Source organism: Natator depressus, chromosome 4 (genome assembly GCF_965152275.1).
Source record: "Natator depressus isolate rNatDep1 chromosome 4, rNatDep2.hap1, whole genome shotgun sequence".
Lineage (NCBI taxonomy): Eukaryota > Metazoa > Chordata > Testudines > Cheloniidae > Natator > Natator depressus.
In genome coordinates this window covers 72,784,189-72,806,081 of record NC_134237.1, presented here as the reverse complement: position 1 = coordinate 72,806,081, position 21,893 = coordinate 72,784,189, and the positions used below count along the sequence as shown (strand labels likewise).

General features: G+C 36.6%; 1 protein-coding gene across 2 annotated transcripts in view; it reads left to right on the top strand.

Annotated features, from left to right (window-relative positions):
• GLRA3 (glycine receptor alpha 3) overlaps nt 1–20,700 on the top strand; it is a 142,575-nt gene extending 121,875 nt beyond the window's left edge. The window contains exons 8-10 of one of the 2 annotated variants that reach the window (XM_074951174.1): nt 3,202–3,348; nt 9,219–9,338; nt 13,043–20,700. In XM_074951174.1, the coding sequence (XP_074807275.1) occupies nt 3,202–3,348; nt 9,219–9,338; nt 13,043–13,312 (537 nt within the window). In that variant the 3' untranslated portion in view covers nt 13,313–20,700. The remainder of the gene's footprint in view (nt 1–3,201; nt 3,349–9,218; nt 9,339–13,042) is intronic. The other variant, XM_074951175.1, reaches the window with a different exon arrangement.
• Nucleotides 20,701–21,893: the final 1,193 nt, after the last annotated feature.

Here is a 21,893-nt window from a genome sequence, read left to right as displayed (position 1 = left end):
CTTACAGTGAGGAGTATTGCACAAGTATCACCACCAGAGCCACAATCTGACTGCCTGGCTGAGTAAGGGTGACAATCTAGCCCAAAGTGTTTTACAAAGGTGTCTGTCATCAGCATGGCTGAAATCCCCAGACAGATTTATGTTGTCCGTTTTTAAATTGCCTAAGTGTCATTACTTAAAAGTTTTCTTTTACAGGACAGACTAATCAACCTGAACTCCCACTGAAGTTAATGGGAATAATGTAATATATTTGATGTTACCCCTCTTGTTTTTGTGTAAATGTTATTCTCCTGGTTGTTGAAGCCAGTCCTTTTTTTCCACCGATCAAAATAAATATGCCTTTGGTTGCAGAGAAAGCTTAGTGTCCAACAGTGTAGGGCCCTGCTGTATTAAGTTTGATGGAATATATGGGCCCAAAGAGCCAAAGGTGTGAACATGACCCTCTACTGTCCATATTAAACAGTTTTCACCAAAGGTTTGGGGTTTGATATAGAGACCTCAGTCAGTTAAGTACCATGGCAAACACTAATAAAAGGTTTAAAAGATTTTTACTAAAGATACAAAAAGAAAGGGAAAAAAAGTGAAAGCATTTAAAATGTAAACTATATAAGGAATACTTGTTCCCTTTCACTGTAGAGGATCTATAAATGGAAAATAAACCCTGTCTGACAGTCTTTTAGACTGTTTTAAGCTCAAAAGCTTATCTCTTTCATCAACAGAAATTCATCCAACAAAAGATATTATTTCACCTGCCTTGTCTCTCTTATCTCCTGGGACCAGCATGGCTACAACTAAACTGCAAACAGAGTCTTTTAGATAGTATTAAATGTGGTAATAACTCTTCTTTTTTGGGGGGGGGGGGGAGGAAAAGTGGAGACGGGCTGGAGTTGTTGTTAAAGTCCAATCCAGTCTTCTAGAAGACATAACAAGATAAACACACAAGAGTGGAGAGAAAAAACAAACAGTAATGATAGAAAATGCAGCTTCTGCCTTTGGTGTTGACTCTCACTTGCAACTTCTCTTCTGGAGAAACACAGGCATGGCACACAATCTTATTAGCCACTCTGATACCTGGCAAACTTGTACCAGCATCAGGCTATTTGAGGCATTGTTTTTAACTGTTTCTTTGGTCACAGGCTCAGAGCAGTGTTGCAAAATATGCAGCTTTGGCAAGCTAAACCAGACTCTTATTAAACAGAAGGCAAAGGGATGATATGAAAGACAGAAAATAAGGTAGGGAAGGAAAAGACACAGAAGTTGTGGGGAAGTGTAACAAAGTTTCACATCCCAAATGGTATTTGGAATTTAGCCATAGCTAGCGGACATGGCAATGTCATCTGGATCCCTCTCTCAGACCCGGTCTGGTTAGGATATCTCAGGATCAGGACAGTGAAGGACCAATGCTATTACAGTGGATCCCAGGGTTTCAGGAAAAGGAGGGGGGTAGCAGCCATCATGGTGAAACTCACTCCTTCCTATTCTTCCATCTTTCAGTCAGCCAACATCCACCTTCAATTTCCACCCAAAATCTTCTCTTAAGGATCCCAAAAGGGAATAATGGGTAGAACAGCCCATCCTCATTGTTTCGTCTAACAATAGGCCTAATTTCCCACACACCAATTTGGGTTTATTGGTTTCCAGACCCACATTTCTCTTGTTTACATGATCTTAACACTGTCCTTGGGTTATATTAGTAGACCTTTTTGTTTGAACTAGGTCAGTCTGTCTCCCCTTTGCATCTTGCTCCATCTAGATTTATTGTTGGAAGTTATTGTAATACTTTATAAAAACTCTTACTTTCCCACAGTTATGCTCACAAATGGGGTAGGCCTAGAGTTGCCGCCTTTGACATGCAAAGAAACCAGCACCCACCCACCCACCCCAAAAAGGGAAGCCTGCCGCAATCCCAACCTTCAACCACAAGGCACCTCCAAAATCCCTCCTCCACCCCCACAACAGTCACATAGTAGCTAGAGAGAATACACTGGCTGACACATATAGATAAGATTGAGAACAGCATACTTAAACTTCAGAAGTAGGAACACTGCAGCATCGTCAGCTGTATGCAAAACTAGATATCCCAGTGTATTGTGATAATGCAAATCTTTAGACCCACTTAAAAAAAAATGGGCAGATTAAATTATTTTTCTGGCAACTCGCAAATCCAGCCCTATAATAGATACTTAGGAGATAGAAAACTAAAAGCTACAACAACGGGGGAAATAGTTACACTACATACACATGGGGGAAAAAAAAGAGAGAACAAATTATTATTATATCTGAGAAAACCATATATTTTAAATCACATATTTGGGGTCTGATTCTGGTAGGATTGAACATCAGAACCCTAACTGGCTTCAGTCAGATCAGGAGCAGGCCCTGGATTACGAAGTCAGATTGTGTTTGTGACTGTGCTCCACAGGAGAGGAGCAGCACATCAGGGAACAGGGCTAGTGTGCACTTCCTCAGAGCTAGCAAGAGTTACTACAGCAAAGGGGCTGTTTGAATGGACCCAGTGTCCAGAAGCTGGGAATGAGCGACGGGGGATGGATCACTTGATGATTACCTGTTCTGTTTATTCCCTCTGGGGCACCTGGCATTGGCCACTGTCGGAAGACAGGATACTAGGCTAGATGGACCTTTGGTCTGACCCACTAGGGTCATTCTTATGTTCAATTTCACAGAGTTCTGCTTTATTACAACCTCTTCTTTCTCCAACACAGCCCCTAAACTTCATTAGCTTTAGGCTAATGGGGAGTTCCCCTATGCCAGAGAAGTTTCTTGCGGGTCAGTTTTAGCCACATGCCACCCCCTTTGTGCTCCTTGAGCAGATGTCAGCAGAAAATGGACCATACATCCAGAAATTAAGATGTCATGATCTTTCTGCTTTTTCCTTTATATCATGAGGTTTTGGTTAAAAGCAATGTATAGCAGATCATGAAGAAATGTTAATGAAGTACTAATCATTAGTGCAAAGATTTTCTCATAAACAGGCAAGAAATATATTTTTCCACAAAATTAAATTGTGAGGAATAAAGATTGAATCTTTTGTCCTCTTGTTATATAAGCAGCTTTCATGCTAGTGCTTCTTTAGTAAAAATAGCATGGTGGTCTGGGGACGCTAATTTATTTCCCCCTGGTATTATGAGATACTGAAATTCACATCTGTGTTTCTAATATTTTCAGTCTCTTTCTCCATAGGTTTCATATGTCAAAGCTATCGACATTTGGATGGCAGTATGCCTGCTCTTTGTATTTTCTGCACTTCTGGAGTATGCAGCTGTAAATTTTGTGTCAAGGCAGCATAAAGAGCTTCTGAGATTCCGCCGGAAGAGGAAGAAGAACAAGGTAAAAAAAAGTGCAACCTAGCAATACCTACATCTTTGAGACAGACAGATGGATTTGCACAAAGAAAAGGGCTTTGGTCGGAAAGGATGGCACTGCTTAAAGTGGCTATACAAATAAAATGGTAACAGGATGAAATTTACCCTGGGCAGTGTATCAGCACAAGGACTACACACCACACAAATCCTACTTAAATCCTCAAAAGAGGGATTAAGAGGATTTAAAGTATGGGTGGGCCATGTGCAGGCCCCACTGTCCAGGGATGAATTTCACCATGTGAAAGAACTGTCAAAGTTCTCCATGATTGTGGATGTTGCTGGCACACACAAAACTGCATGGAGATTTATTAAATATCATTTCTTAATTTCGCCCTAAGGACTTCTATTGAGCCCTAATGAGATATCTGATCTAAATGCAGTTTTTGATAAAAGTTCACCTTTTATGAGTTTTGCTGCTAGTGGAAAGTACATTTTCTGTTAAATTCAGCTAAGTCCGTTTTTCATCATCATAGTATTTGAGTAAAAGTGGCACAATCTGGTGCTCATGTGGAGGTCACATCCTCAGGTGGTATAAATGGTCATACAAATATCAATTGACTTCAACATAGCTCTGATCTGCAGAGGATCTGTGCCCTCAGTTGAATCTATTAGGACTACTTGTGAAGTATGTTACTACTCATCACGAGTAGAGTTGGCACAATCTAGGCCCAAAGGTCAAATCCTGTAAGCCCTCTCTTAACAAAGTAAATGTTGAGTAAAGACTTCCAGGATTTGGGCCACAGTACTCAACTATGTGAGTTAGACTTCCACTACTCATCGCAGATATTTTTTTAATAGGGGAAAATGGTAGAGACATTACTTTTCCCCCTGGCCATTCTTCAAGTACCTGATCTATCTTCTACTGAAGTCAGTAAGAGTCTTTAATTGGCTTTTACAAGAGTTGGATGAGGCCATTATGCAGAATATTGCTGTGTATCAGATTTCAAACTGTATTAAAGGAGAGCATGTCAATTAGCTCAAGAGTCTTTCATTCCTGGAGACCTGGGCTCAAATTATTATTTAGGTCACAAGCAAAAAGTGATTTATCAGCTTATTCCCCTTATACTGCCAACATATTATAACTCTATTACACAATACACCATGCCTGGAGATTCCTGTGTGCAAGAGCTAGCCCTTCAATGGTAAGGTTTTGTAGGGAAAGATTAGCATTTACATAAAAAAAAAGCTTGCAATGGCTTGTTCCAAGGCCATGCACTTTGTCCAGCATTTTCAAAAACTTCACTCACCTGAGGCCCAGTTCCTATATTTTATGTAACTATTTTCCAGGGACAGCTTTAGCCTTGTTCCATGGGTTCAACTGTATCTACAGCTATCATGAAACCAAGGGAGCCAAACCTGAGAGGTGCTGCAAACCCATGCACCAGGTCACACCACCACTCACTTAAATTTGGCCTGGTCAAACCCACTGTCATGACAGAGGGGCAGCCAGGCCAAATATGAGTGGCATTGCAACTCCCCAAGAGAGGAGCCGACACTGTGGGGTTGGTGCAGGGTGGAGCAGGCTTATTCTCCAGTATCTCCCCACCCCTCCCTCTGCAGTAGGGCAGGATTCAGGTTGCAGGTGCCAGGGTGGAAAGTGCTACTGTGGGTGGCTAATGCCCCCCTTGACTACAATTCAAATTCATGTCCAAGAAGATGCCTTCATAGAATCTGGTAACTACCACTACCCAATACTGGGCTTTGTCTGGTGGCCACTGAGGCTCAGCCCTACCAAGGGCTTTCAGGATCTGGCCCTGACTGAACATGAGGAAGAAAGTGGGGTGAAATTGTATGTTGTGCTGACTAACAGGAAGTGCACTTTCCCCCGGCCACACAGGAGAAAAGGCATTTTTGTGGCAGGTTATTTTTGAAATAATGGCAGCTCTCTAAAAGCCGTTTCAAGGTTTAAAGTGTTAGTGGTGGGCTTGAGATGGATTACTGGAAAGAGTGCAGGTCAGGTAAACATTAAGGCATCATGGAGTATTAATAGTTATATTGCATGATCCATTATGTGATGATTTTTTGATCCATTTCTCTTGCTTCCCACAGGTAGAAGCTTTTCCAAATATTGTAAAAGCAAGGTTTACTCTGGATGTCAGGCATGCTAATTTTACTTAATTAATTTCAAATAGTGTCTTTTCACTACATGATCAAAATCAGAGTGAAAAACAGATTGGTATTCTAAGCACAAGGGCACAGGCTGGTGAAATAATATATTTCCTTCCTCCTCTAGAATCAAACTAACTTTATTTACATCTCCAATTTTTTAAGCAAGACTTCAGCTTCCCCCAGTACACCTCTTCAGCAGTTAATCCAATTCGAAGGCCTTGGAGATGGACTCACAAGAGGCTGAACATTCTTGCCTGGTCCAGAAAACCACTTAAACATGTGCTAAACTTAAAGTACAAGCATAGTCTCATTGATATCTGTGCTTTGATGTATCAGACCACAATGCTCAGAGCCTTGCAGGTACAAGCCTTTGAAACTCAAACACCTCCTGGGCCTGATTTGCTTTCACACTGCTCCTACACCAATCTAACTCCTTGAAATTACTTCTGCTACACACTGGTGTCAGTGAGCTCAAAGTGGGCTCAGAGGCTGCAATATAGGACCAAATTCCAGAAGATATTCAGCCAAAACTGACATTTAAGTCAGTAAGAGGTGTGTGTGTGCATATTCCAAGGCAGCACAGGGCAAAGAGTATAGTGACACCAGTATGAACAAACTTTTAAAATATTTAGCATTAGATGAGGCAGACAAACTTATTTCAGCAATTTACATGAAATTACAATATTCAATTTAATTGCATTCATACATACAGAGCAATTACAGAGAAAAATCAATGCCACAGTAAAAAGTTCAAGTATTTTGTCATTTTAATTTTAGTTATTCTTAAAAATATTCCTACATTTTATTCATTGATTTCTCTAGCTACTCTATGCCTGGATTTCCTTGTTCTGTGCATTGAACTGAAAATTTCATACATACTCTAATCGTTACACTTGAAAAGGTGAATGATTGAAAAAAGCAAACATGTTAACCACTTTTGCGAAATATTACTCTGATGGTTCTAGTTTGTTTGTTTCTTTTTTTTTTTTTTTTAAGAATCACTTGGTGTGTGCATTTTCTCCTTTTGTTGTGTTTTTGGGTTTACTTTTTTTCCTTTTTAAAGAATTTGTGTTTCATTTTAGTGGCATGTAAACGAACAAACAACCACAAATCTACCCATCCCCTTTTTAACCTCTGCTTACTGCATTTTTCCATCCCCAGAATTTGTTTCCTTTTTTTTCTATTGAAGTCCATTTTTTTTTCCTATAAGGGAAGGCAGGCAATTCTATTTGCAATTGACATTGATGCTTTTTGTGGCTGGTGAGCAGAGGATGCTACTGGTATTGCGATTATATCCGATTCCAAACCCATCTCTGGACTTAGTTCTGGCTTGCAGGTCTGGCGATAACTCTGTCAATATCCCTTCTCTTACAGCCTTATTTAACACTTTCTTATCAGGCAGCTATAAAAAGAACTTTAAAACATTTACTCAAAGAACATTGCTCCTTGAGAAAACATTTGATTGATCACTAACATTGCTAACAAAAACCATTGAAATCTTCTGGATTAAAACAGAGTTAAACATTCTTTCGAACAAACATTATGATTGTTTCATTACAATTTCTAAACGTGAAATTTATGTGCAATTGTATTTAGTACATTAATAAGTGCACTTTAACGCTGTTATGCTGGTTTCCCCTATCACTTTCCCACTCAGCTACTTTAGCTAGTGATTATAAAGCTTTGTGTACATTTTTGACTCATTTGGCAAAGGTTCTGACTGATTCTCAGGGATTAGATTTTATTTGACTTCTTTCTTTAAGATGCATCGTATGAAGAAAACTTTTTCAGTGACCTTTATTTGACCAGGAAATCAACAGGAGAATGAAGAGAAACTAAATACCAGGATAGGTGTTCAAACAACCTGAAGGGACTTCCTTGACTTTAAATCCTCTCTTGTGACAATTTAGAGCTGCCATTCTTTTTCCTAGGTAGATTATAGAAGCAGAGTGTTTAGGGATGAAAAAGCCATATAGACAATCCTGTCCATCTACAATCTTGGGACACTGACAGGCTTACAAGGATGGAACATTACCAGTTCCATAGGGTACAGAACCCCCCCTTCTAACAAAATGACTTTCCATTTGTGGAATCAGTGTTCTCTAGTCCCCACTTGATTTTTCTGGGTAGGAAAAGCATGTGGCTCAAAGCTTTCACTGTTTTAATTTTTTAATACTACAAATCTATAGTTTACTCTAAGAACTGTCTGCAACATTTTTCAAAATAAAATCTAGATGTAAAAATTGTTTCGGCAAAAGAATCTGGACATTACTGTGATGATTTATATTGTGGTGGTTAGAACTGGTTGAAAAATTCAAAATTCATTTTTAATGAAAAAATTTTAATGACAATTTTCACAAAAATATTTTCCATTTATCATCAACTAGCTCTAGTGGTAGCGCCCAGTCACAACCAGCCCCTGCATGGAAACATATATGAAAATGAAGTCCTTTCCTTGAAGGCCTTACAGTCTAATTTGAGACCAATTGAAACAAGTGAGAGTGATGAACAAAAGGAGGAAGGGAGACAATTGTAATGGAGATAATTATTCAGGTGTGTGATCTTACCTTTGGTTCCAAATTATTTAAAAGGCGATTTTGTTTTTGAAGGCCCAATCCAACTCTCATGGGAAAGAACAGAAAAAGACGTGTGTGTGTGTGTGTGTGTGTGTGTGTGTGTGTGTGTGTGTGTGTGTGTGTGTGTGTGTGTGTGTGTGTGTGTGTGTGTGTGTGTGTGTGTGTGTGTGTGTGTGTGTGTGTGTGTGTGTGTGTGTGTCCCAATCCTACTTCCATTCAAGCATCTAAACCAACATGCCATGTATCCTAGTCATTGTTGCCTTCCTGATAGATATCATAGCAGAAGTAGGTTGTGAGGATGGATTTGAAGGAGTGGATAATGGCCTTTTGGATAGAATCCTGGAGAACATTCCATGCATAAAACAGAAGCATGAAGAAAAGCACAGATGTTTGTGATAGAAACAGACAAAAGGGTGTTCAGCTTTATCACTGATGCAGTGGAGAGGATGGAAATGATAAGAGATTTACTCTCTAACTCCATCCCATCCTAGTGTCTGACTGAAATTGTTTTGTCCATTATAAAATATTTTTAAAACATTACCCACCTTTGGGCCAAGTATTACATGAATTAAAAAACACAATCCCTGAAATTGGAGATAAACATTATGTTCCAAACCTGAGAATGGCTGCTATAGTCCTTATGTAGTCAGTGATTGTTTTGCCCAAATCAGATGTGCAAGATCTGTCCTTCAACAAATCATTTTCAATAAACTTTAATTTATTTGATCTGAACTTTTTTTTTAAGAATTAAAAACCACTTAATTTATAAAACTTTTGTTTTGAAAGCACCTGAATGAGCAGAAAGACAACAGAAGAGGCAGAGTTAGCAGCATCATATATAATTGGTCGATATGGAGCTTATTTTTCTTGATGATATTTCAAAAGAAGCAAGCACAGAGGAATATTGTACATATACTGAAAAATACAGTTCTATTTTTAAACTAAATTCTAATGCAATGTACTTACTTTTCAGGAATATTCAACCTTTTTATTCTGTTTTCAAAGACCTAAAGATCATGGTATCTTTATTAACGAAAATAGATGCACAGACTAGATTGATTATACCTTTTAATGATAATCACATTTCTTTTTTTGTTTTTCCTTTGTTTTGCTTTTTCCTTTTTGGTCTTCCCTCCCATTTTGATGAAAGTATTTTGGGGGAGTGCTTGATGGAAATGAAATCAATGAATCATTGCAACGTAGCAATGGCTTGAGAAGTGCAGAACCTATAGACGGGACTTTGGCTCAAATCTACAGTAAAAATTTAAGGGTAAACTATGTAGATGTCGTCCCATTTGTTATAATGTGTTACCCAGTCATTAACAAAGGCCCTGTTCTTTTGTCTGAACTGATGTTTTCCCCCATGTGGACTCCGTTAACCTTCATTATTACCTGTATGTGATGACGTGAAGTGTTATTAAAAAGGTACCTGTTTTGTTAATTCTGTAGTCAATACTGACCTGTGTACATCTGGAATTAAAACAGGGAATTAAAATTTTACATTCTGCTATTCCAAAGAAGGCTTAAAAGGTTCCATCAGAGCTAAGAGAAATAACTTGGTTGGATACATATTTTAAAAAGCCGATTCAGGTTTCAACTACAAATGCTTTCTGCAAAAAAATGTGGAGAGAAAAACATTAAAATGTTAAAAATAACTCAAAGGTTACAAATACATCCTAAAACAATTAGTATTACTTACAGCCAAAAATTATAGCGAAAATATTTCGGCAAGTATGTTTGTTATTCCTGAGGAAGAGTAAATTATTTAAACCATATATCAAAACAGAAAACATCTTGAGCCCAAGGGAATTTAAATATTTTGATCATTTTATGCCTAGGTATTTTATATAGTGATATTGATATGCAAATAAACCAACCCAGCTCATTGCCTTCAAGACTCTAAGAATTCTGGTTGTGTTTCAAAAATCTTTACCTACAGCTAGGAGCACTCGTTAATTACTATAATTTTTAAAGAGCTGGTAAAATATGTATACTAATAAAAATATATGCAACTGCACTTTGAACAACGTTTTAATGATTAATTTGTTAATCAGTATACATGAAAATCTCTTGTTTATATTAAAACTTCAGCAAAGGCTTTTACAAATAAGTGTTAATTCATTTTTTTCTTTATCAACTACATAAAAAGATGATGTACCAGACAATCAGGTAAAGGCAAAGAAAAGAAAACTTGCTTCCTCGTTACATCCTAAAGTGAAGACTTAATTTTTCAAACCAACATTCAGTGCATTTTTGAATGGGATATTCTATGGTCCAGATCTTTAGGTGGTGTACATCAGTGTACCTCCCACTGAGTGGCTTCACCAGCTGAGGAGCTGGTCCACTTAATTATATATAAAAACTGGGTTCAAAAAGAATTAGATAAGTTCATGGAGTATAGGTCCATCAATGGATAATTGCCAAGATGGTCAGGGACACAACCCTATTATATTTCAAAGAGAAGCAACATAGGTGGATTTTTTTATGAAACCATCAGCGTTATCCGAAAATAATAAAATTATCTCAAATATCTTTGAAGGAGCATTCAGAAGATTAATTTTAGTTAGTAACATAAAACAGAGTCTTATGTCCCATTTTAGAGCCTGATCCTGCAGTCCTTACTACTCCAAGAAATCAAGCACTTATTTTAGGTCAATGGAACTACTCACTGTGGTAAGTCCTATATCCAGTAGCAAGTATATGGAGGGCTGACTAGGCCCTTAGTCATCAGATTCTGGGCATTTAAAAATATATTGGCCAAATTCATCTTACATGTAACCCCACTGAAGTCAACAGTCACACAAGATGAATTTAGCACTTCATATTTCACCTATTAAAAGTATACAAGTAACAAAGATGTTATTTCCCAGGTTTTCAGACAACAGAAATAATGGTACCAGATTACTTAGTTTAAAATGGTTTTGTTTAATCACGTCATAACATTTGCACCCTGCCATCATTTTATATTTCTGTTATTCATGCCCATGTTCTATTAACCAACTGCTGTTTTCTTGCTTTCATGTTAATTTTTCTTTTTTTTTTGGTTTACTAGAGTGCATTACTAATTACAATAAAGCCGGTATAGAAGTGTTATTAAAACAGAGAACTGTGAATAAGTTTATAGGATTGCAACAGTATAAAATTAAAAAAAACAAAAAAAAAAAACAAAAAAAACACACATTTCAGTGGAATGGCAACCATTTACACCAGTGTTGTAGGACTCTGGCTGGATCAATTCACAAACAGCTCTACCTGCAGATTCTATTGCTGAGATTTTAAAATCCCTGAGGTGACTGTCAGCCTAAACTTTTCAATTTAACTGAATGTTTTTGTTTTTTCCAGAATACACTGATTTGTCAACACCAAAACTGTTCACAAGAAAGGAATGGTTTTGACAAACTTCTCATTTTGAAAAAAAATTGAACAACAAGCTTTGAAATTTTCAAGACAATCCATTTTGACATTTTCAAAACAAAAACTTCAGGTTTTTTGGTTCAGAAGGACTTTTGGTTTAGAAGTTAGTTTGTAGGAAAAAATATTTTAAAAGTCTAAATCAAAATGAAATGTTTTGAAATGAAACATTTCAATTGATCTGATAGGATTCTCTCTATTTTTGGTTCATGAAAAAAATTAAGATTTCCATTTCAACCTAATTCAGGACAGGAGCTTTTTTGAAAACTCAAAAATTCTCATGGGATGGGGGTGGGGGAGGACAAAACAAAAAACAAAACAAAAAACCAGCTTCCTCCAAAGTCTAATTTGTAACTTTATTTTCTTCTATTCTTTTAAGGCAACAGCTTTCCTGGACTACATAATTATTTGAGAAATAAGACGTGAATACTTATTTTTTTTATTTTGTTGCATTTCAGAGATCTTAAAAGCATATGGTAATAGAGCACTAAAACAAGATCAGATAAGAACAAGAAATAGAGTTTAAAATTAATTCAAATGTGAATTCCTCAAAAGTAATTGGATTACTCTTTGGTAGGCTATGTATTGAAGAAGAAACACATAGCCTGAAGGTAAAGGAGACTTTGGGATATACTTTCAGTCAGTTTTCAACCTGGCCTCAGTTCCTGCATACAATTTGTATATCTATATTTGCACCTGCAGAGTAAGTTACAGCATCAAATTTGAGCCTGTGCATCTCTCCCTACCTGGTACCCATAACTGGGTAAGTAGTGATGCAAAATGTGCTCACAAAATGAAAGTCACCTCTTTGGACATGTACTACATCCCCATGTATGTATATAATTCTTCTTTCCAGTCAGTGTGATTTAGGACCAAATTCAATTCTCACGCACACATGAGTAAATCCAGAATAACTGCATTGACATCAGTGGATTTGTTCTGGATGTACAGTGGAGAAACTGCAAAGAGCATGGTCCTTAGTTCTGATCCCTGTACCTTAGCCTTCTCTACTTATAACATTTAACCTACAATTTACCTTCATTTTAAAAAATTATTATTTTTATTTGATATAGCTATATGTAACTATAGAAATAAGGTGTAAAAAATAGACTAATTAGACAGTATTCAAACAGGCAGAATTCCCACTAATTTAACTGATGTCAACATGTTATATATGTACTATGATAGCAAAATGGGGCCCTGGCCTCTGGACATTATGTACAGTACAAATGACCAAAAGAGCAACGTGAGTTTTGCCTGGTTGAAGACCAGGGAATTGGGCCCTAAATGGGAAAGAATAGAGTAAATTTATAATTTATCCAATCACAGATCATTAGAAAGAAGGGAAGTTGAATAGATTATGTATTTAAAAATGCCAGCTGGTGAAATCCCACCCTCATTGAAATCAATCGGAGTTTTGCCATTGACTTCAACGGGACTAATATGTCATCCAGCAAATATAAAGTGGTGGGTTAAAGAAGCCACTGAAGAGAGGACTCAGAACTTTGTTTTCAGCAGGTGACAAATCTATGTAACTGAAGAACTTTCTTACTTTTCTTGTAGGATGATGAGGTAAGGGAAAGTCGATTCAGTTTTACAGCCTATGGAATGGGGCCATGTCTGCAAGCAAAAGATGGAGTGACTCCAAAGGGGCCAAATAATCCCATTCAAGCTACACCAAAAAGCCACGATGAAATGAGGAAGGTATTCATTGACCGAGCCAAGAAAATTGATACAATTTCCAGAGCTTGCTTCCCATTAGCCTTTCTGATTTTCAACATTTTTTATTGGGTTATCTATAAAATCATTAGGCATGAGGACATTCACCAATAACAAGATTAAGGCTTCTAGTACATACTGTTTGGGCTGGCATGTTCAGCAGGAGGTTTTCCATTACAAATGTGCATACAGATGCTCACTGGGATAGTTAAAAGGCACAAAGAAAAAGATCCCATTTGACTTGCTATGCAAAGTCACTATTGGACAGATGAAGAATGACACCCAATGAAGATATATCTGCTATTACTAAGTTTCTACTTCATACTAACTAATCAATCAACTTTTCCATAGTAAAATCACAACATTATGCTACAGCTTTACTGCCAACATGTTTATACATACTTTTACATTGTGGTATAATTGTACAGTATTCTTTAAAGTTCCTTACACTTTTTTAATTCAACCGTATTTTTTAAAGGATATTACAAAATGGGTCTAACGTGTCTTAGATGGCTCCGATAGTAACAGATTATATTCAAATTTCTAACCCTCCTTTAAAGTTTACACATTAGTAATGAACTACTGATTTGAGTTTTAGAGCTCAAACACATTTTCTTGTTGTCAGACAATGGGGTTTTGTAATGAGCACTGGACACATTTAAATTATATTTTGGGGTTCTTTTTTTTAAAAAAAAAAAGGGAAAAAAAATTAAAAAAAAAAACTTACTCATACAAAGCATTTCATAAATGAATTATGGTCCTCCTGGAGCTTAAAAATCATGCAATCTAATGCCCAAAGTAGCACCAAATACCTATTGCCCAGTCTGAAGTGACCCACTAGTCAAACTTTCTGGTGCTATGCCTATCACAATGGGAACAAGGTACTGTTTTTAAAGGATTGTTGCCCCCAAGTACTTTTAATTACTTACAATCACCCTTGGATAAACTGAAAGAGAAAATAAAAATCAAAAGGATTAAAAAGATGTTTTTCTCATCAGGTAACTGTTCAGAAACTACAGTATTTGGGGAGACAAGCCAGACAATTAAAAATGACATCAAAATAAGTTTATGTGAAAAGTGACATTAAAAAAACAAAGCAAAAGGGAAAAGTCACTTAGACAGTATCTATGATAAAAGTAACTTTTATGAACTTTTTTGAAGCCGACTGTGGCAACATTTCTGCACAGATACTTCCATTATCATCAGTGAAAGTTATATACAAGTACGTAAAGATAACCAGGTCAGTCTTTTCTTACTATGAATTACTTGTTCAATGAGAAGATTCTGACATGACTTCTTAGACACTGGCAGAAAATAGTTAGAAAACATTAAGCAGTTCTTCTAAAAATATATCAGGACAATCTTTTATTTTGCTGCACTTCATGGTAAAAGATAAGAAATTGAAACTGTTGAAGCAAATTTTCCCTACTTAGAATTATATAGATTACATTCATTGCTTCTTTCAAATTATTACACATTAGATTTTTTTAAATGATATAATAATTGCCAGTAAATAATGTTGCCACTTCTCTAATGAAAAGCAAAAAAAATTGTTCTAAAATGTGGAAACCTATAGACAGCTACAGGCAAGAGCATACCTGATGCTTTGAACTTGTAATGAAATCCAATAGCTAAAACAATTTATTATTGAAAAGTTTCTTTGTTTTGAGCACATTTAAAATTTTTGGTTTGTTACTGCTCAAAGTGCATACATAAAAGCAAAACAGCTGGAAGCAAACATCTGCTGCATTACTAGAGGCATATTGCATATGAACTAGTCATAGCAACATATCCTTGTATTGAAGATTAGGACACAACATTGGTTTTGTTTGAGGATTAGCTAGGGGGATTTTTAAAAGAATGGCAATCTGGTTGTGCTAAATTGTCTCAGAAAACAATTGCATAACCCTCTTCAATTTTGAATATGGTCCTATTTAGGTTTTCTCCCTCCCACCCCCAATCATGCATAAAATTGATTTAGAACAATTGTTATGTGATAATTTTCACAAATTTATATATCCTGTCCAGAAAAACTGAACTCATTAACTCTCATATGTGCCTCTGTGCGCGTATGTATTATATACACAAGAGTGAGAACCTGGCCAAGTAGCTTTTGTCTCTCGCAAACTATTAAGTATTATAATCTCTGGAAAGATTTGTTGGTGCATTTCTGAGCTCATTTCATTCAGTGGTAAAGTGTCCCATTTATTTCAAGAGGAGTAGGATTGGGCCCATTATCATGAGGCATTCATAAAATGTTATATGATTCTCCATGCTTGTCTTTTACTCTTTTATCTTGCCTATGTAAAACAATGACCTTCCCCTCCAATACCAATAAAGGAACTCTGGATGAATCAGTATATAAAGTGTACTGGGCCAGATCCTGAGCTGGAAAAAAACACAGTCCCTAGAGCTACACTAGTTTACACCAGCTGGGGATCTCATCCATTCTTTCCAAAGAAGTCCAATAGGCTGAATCTTAGGTATACACAAGTTGATTTTGAAGACAGAGCCGAATAATAAAATTACAAAGTTAAACCTTCAACAGTGGGAGAATACTAAGATTTAGAAAAGAGGTTATCAGATTAAAAAAAAAGAAGATGAAAAGTCTTGAGAGCAAGATAGGAAATGGAATAGGTACTAACAGTGTCAAAATTGTGTGGCGGGACAGAGAAAAAGAGAAGAGCTAGATAAGATCAATAAATTATCCATGAACACCCTCCTCCTCTGAGTGACTGGGGCGGGGGAGGGGAGGGGAAATCCATGTAGCATACTATTTCTGCAACTATTGTATGGTAATTACATTAGCAACTACTGTATATACATTGTAAACCCATGAACCTTCAGTATGATTGCTTTTCAGACATCCCTAATGGATTAAAATGATGTATATCTAATATGTGACAACAGGCAGCGTATTACATTGATACTGATGGCAGCCATGTATTGAAGGGAGTATATACTTCTTCAGAAGATTGAAAAGTATTTCTAAATTTATATATTTATAGTTCTGTATATTATATTTTTAAAAGTAGGAGAAATCTATTATTGGAATATTTCTGGAATGTCTTTGCTTTAGTAATGGTACTAAGAACAGAAATGGTTGAGACAGAAGTGACAAACTACAGTGATTTATTTTGTAACTACGAAACAATCATCCAGCAAGTTGTGACTTTTCTAGTTAACTACTTGGAGTGCAGTCTTGCCCCACTGAAGTCAATGGGGTCAAGATTTCTCCCCCAGAAGACAACTCTACATTTTTTATGACATCCTTATGGTAACAATTGCCTATGTAACAGAGGCCTTTTCAATCAGCTAAGAAACATTTATTTCAGCAAAAGGCACTGTTTAAGCTGCAAACTGCTGACTGGCTACTTTAAAGTATTCATATTCCATTGAATGTAAAAAATCATGTAAGATGACAGAATTGTCAAGTAAGATTTTAAGTTGTCTCATGTCACAAAATACCAGCTCCCATTAGTGCCTATGGAAAAAGAGTCCAAAATACCAACAGGCATGTCAACCAACCACACAAATCCAGGAACGATCTCTCAGAGCCAGGGGCTTATCAGCTAGGATGATCTTAGTCTTAAAACTGATTCTTTTTATACTGATATAGTGCCAGAGAGGGACTACAGAGAGGGGGTGACAAAACAGCAAGACACACCTACCCTACACCCAGGGCAAACCAATGTTGGAAAAAACTTCAAATATTAAGGAAAAGATTGGGATAGGTATGCCACAGGTGTGGGTAGGGGGCAGTACAGAGTCAGAGGAAGAGTAGTGAGGAGGTTCCTGCTGAGTTCTGATAAACTGTTTTCCTATGCACAAAAATTTTCATGGATTTCAAAATTATGTTCTGATTTGGGACAGGAAAAAGTTAAATATTGAAAAGTGTTCAAGAACCAACCCCCTCCCCCCCATAAAATAAATTTAAAAAAATCAGGTCAGGTCAGCTGAAATATTTTGATGATTTCAAGATGTTTTGTTTCCATTTTGACCATTTAAAAACTATAATTAGCTGAATGAAAAAGTCATTTCAAATGGTGAAACTGGGAAGTTTTCCTTTCTAAAAGTTTAAATGTTTCATTTTGATATATTTCAAGAAAAAAAATTGGATTTTTTTGCAAGTTGAGAAACTGAACCTTTCCCATGAAAAGTTTCAGCTTTCATAAATCAGCACTTTCAGGCCAAAAACAAAAGTTTCATTGAAAAATTCCCCAACCAGCCCTAGTTGTTATGCCTCAGGCAAAGCTTCTCCTTGCCCCAGAGATGTTAATCTGCTGCCCCCAGTGCACTGGCTGTCGTGTCCCTGTGCCCTCCAGAGTGCCAGGACTGCTAACCTAAGAGGCCTTTGGTTAACCACTCAAGGACGGCAGGCTTCTTGCCCACATAAAGCCCTGTCCCTTCCACACTGTTTGCAAGCCAGCTTGTGTACTCCTGCTTTCTGTGGTTGTGCCATGTAACTTAAAGTTAGAGGGCCAAAGTAATGCACTGAGACTAGAGAAATAATTTGGGGCCCAATGTGCCAGACTATTTACACAGGTAGAAAGAAATCCATTCTCATAGAGCTGATGGAGGCATAATGGAAAAGGAAGCCGTGATCACGTAGCACGCTCCTCATGTTCCACAGTGGCACAGGATCTCCTCCATGCATTTGGAGTGCAGTGTGTTGGGGCAAACTACTGACCTTAGAATAGATGCTGTATTCTACATATTCACCTTTTAAATGGCAGATTCCCATGAAGAAGTAAAGAGAGTTTAGGCTGCTTAGACCCCACAGGAAGAGGAATAAGGCAGAAGTGCAGGAAGAGGAGCCTATGGCTGCGCGGCTCAGGAGCACTAAGCCAAAGGGTGGGGAAGGACAGAAAGCAGTGTAGCAGAAGGACCTTGCTCCTTAGGTGGTTGCCCTGAGATGCACAATCTTGGAACTTGCTTTCTTCAGGGGGTTGAAGACTGGAGTTTCCAGCCCACAACACCTGTTAAAACCCTCCATTCTTGAGGAAAAAAAAAGAGAGGAAGCACCAGGAGATCTGTTTCAGAGTAGCAGCTGTGTTAGTCTGTATTCACAAAAAGAAAAGGAGTACTTGTGGCACCTTAGAGACTAACAAATTTATTTGAGCATAAGCTTTCATGAGCTACAGCTCACTTCATCGGATGCATTCAGTGGAAATGAATCTGTGTATCATTGTATTCAAACAGCTACAGGCCTCCTCATTTTTTAAGCAGCTAACTCATAGTTAAGGTGCTAATTGAATCACGAGATGATCTTCAAAATAAAGTTGCCACTGAGTTGTGGCCAAGACGTGGAAAAGTAATAATGGACCTCTATGGCTAGTGGTAATTTGGAAAAGCCAGATTAGACATATTTAAGAGAAAAAATTGCTGGAACAATATAAAACACTCAAGTATTATATTATGGCAGCTATTTTTTAAAATATATATAACCAGACATTTTGCTGTAACTATATTACATTCATTTTTTTAAAAAAAGTGACTGGTACAATATAAAATTCAGAAGACAAAGTCTTACACAACTGCTGTAGAAATCAAGTCGTCACTTTAGCCTTTTACATTTTATAGGCACTGAATGTTAGAGCAGTGCTAATTACATACTCAAAATGTACACAAAATTGTGGACTGTTCAAACCAAGCTAATTAAAATCAAAATTGCAGTGAAAGCCTAGTATTGCAGGATTTGCAATTTCTGCAATATCACAAATGTGGGGCCTTACTCAGTTAAATTCCTCAGTGTAGCAGCTTAGAATATGGTTAAATGCCACACGCTGGCACAAATGAAACCTAAACAAAGCAAACCTCATGTTGGTTTTAATAGTTACTTCCAATAAGAAAACATTAGTGTTCATAGTTTCCTGATGTTTCTAAGATGGGGGGCAAAAGAAGAAAATAGAGTCCTTTTTATTTATGTTATCTATTCAAGGGCAGATTTAAACTAACTCATTACTATCACCATATTGTAGCTTCAAGGAACCTTGACAGCAGACACCAGTTTTTTAAATGTGTTGGTGGAAGTCACAAACAACTTTGTTTTTTTCTTTTGTGCTATATCAGCCGTTTATAGTCTCCCTCTGAATTCTCTGACATGTTTGCCATCTCTTAGCTCTCTGCTTCTCTCTTTTGTAATTTTTGCTGCACCTTTCTTGTAGGCTGCTTTAAGAGAAGTCCAGTTTAAAACCCTAGATATGCTTCTGTTTAAGCAATTCAGATATGCACTTTAGACTGCAGGAATGAAGAAATGCTTCCACTTTGTACCATGGTAAATTCCAGAACTACTGTTCGATAATGTAGTTGAAACCAAGATTAAAAGAGTAAAACTCATACACAGTTCAGAACAGCAAAAGAAAGTCTTCCTTAACCCTAGAAGGATTCAAATGTATTCTTTCTAGCAATAATTTTGTAGTCGATGAAAATGAGTTCATATGATAACCAAGCCCAATTAAACTTCTTGGATGCAAGAAAGTGATGCACTTAGTATTTACATTTAGCACTTATTGGCCCTTTATGTGTAAATTCTGCTCTCATGTAGACTATCGTAGGAGTTAATCTGATCAAACAGAGCAGAATTTGGCCTTATACCCCTAAACTGCTGAACAAGCTAATGAATTCTTACAATACCCCTGTAAATTAGCAAAGTATTTTTATCTACATCTTACTGTACAAGATGCCACATGATTTATAAAGATAATTATGTCAGACAAGCGTAACATTTTTTAAAAGGCTAAGATGAAAAATATATTTTAAAAAAAATCACAAATTAAACTGCTTGTTAACAAGAAGTAGATTTTTCATTTTTGCAATAGTTATAGAAATGGTGCCTTCAGGCAACGCGTTACATACAGTAGTTCCTGAAATATTATCAGTTCGGCAGGCTTGTGAAAGCAGGTTAGATTGCTAGAAGCAGTAAGTGTAATGCTAGAAGAGAGTGTCAGCTCATCCTGCATTCTTGACATGCTTGATTATTGCACTCTTCACTTTCATCTTTGTGAAATATGCAAGAGACATTTCTTACATTTGTATTTTAAAATGTATGATAGAATGAATTTAATAGTTAAATGGACTAAAGTAAATATTGACATTCCATGGATATGTAATTGTGAGCTGTATATGAAGAAATTGTGCCATAAGCTTTCAACATAAAATATTATATACAGTAGCTTGTGTGATAGTGATCCAAGCTTTTTTTAAGAGGCTAAATCAATATATATTAATATGAGTGTATTAATTACTTGTCAATTTTTAAACATATCTTCCTGTGAATTCTGTCTAAAAAAAGACAATGGCAGTTTTCATTTAGAAGCATTTCTTTTTTGTAAAGTTCTATAAAGAAGTGACATGCATGAATTTAATTAAATTCCTTTGTATTATAAATACCTTATATTCAGCACTACAGCTAACATTCTCTGCAGACAGAGGTGTTAGAACATGTGCAGTTTATGGTATTCATGTGATTGTAGATATTTTGTTAAAAAAAATAAAGCTAACTTTTTTTCAGGATACTGCTCAATGTTTTCAGATATCAGTTCTGTTTGATCCACACAGAAGATCTTGACTCCAATATTCTGCTCTCCCTGCATACACAGAATGTCCCTTTGAGAAATATAGGTTATTTGTGTTTGTAAGGAAAACAGAATTCCTAAATGTGACCCCAGCAAGTGGATCTAAAGACCTGATCCATAGTCCTTGAAGTCTACGTGCGTCTCAAGGAATAATTTTGCCCTACTACACTAATTTATATTTTAAAAAGAACCATTTCTCTTATTATATTGGCCTTTGATGGGCTGCAACATTTTTTCTACTTCTGTAATGCAATACTGTTGTGAACGGATATTATAGTGATAAAAAGACACTTCCTTTTTAATGTAAGCCACTTGAAGATTGCTAGTAACAAAACATAGGATTCTGCAGACACTAGAAGGACTAAAATGAGTCATTAGTAAACAGGGGAACAATTCTTTTAATGATGTATTGAGGCTGTATGAAAGACAAATTTTAGAGTTAAGCAAATACAAAAATCCCCCTAATTAGGAAATTTCTACTGAGTCATAAATTTGAACCAGACATTCTAATTCATCTATTTATGTCAGTGAAAATAAACCAGGATTTTTTAAAAATTTTAATTAAGAAATATTTTAATTTATCACATCAATATGCATTCTATACTTCAAGTTCTGTAATTGACAAAATGAAGTATTTCACCAATTTGATTGTTAGTACAAAAAACAAAAAAAAACCCACATACCACACCTGTAATGTTGTCAGATCCTATGTACTTGTCCTCACCATTTAAACCCTTTCAGTACTATAGGGCTAGTCCAAATCCCATTCAAGTAACTGGGAGTCTCTCACTAACTTCAGTGAGTTTTGGATCAAGCTCACTAACAAGCCAGAAAGGCTGGACTATAATATAAACCCGACCCGTTGTGAAGAGCACCAGGCAACACTGCATCAATCCTTGGCACCATAAAAATACCTGTTCATTAGACATTCTATAGGTCTGGTAAGCATCACATGCTTTTTAAAACAATCCCTTGAATAACTTGCCTTTTGTAAGTTAGTGGAGTTATACTAGTGTAGAACAAGTTACAATGACATCAGAATGACCTCACCACACATTAAGTGGTTGGGGCTTTTGTCTGGCTAGTCAGGGGCAAGAGTTACCTGCTACATGGCAGGC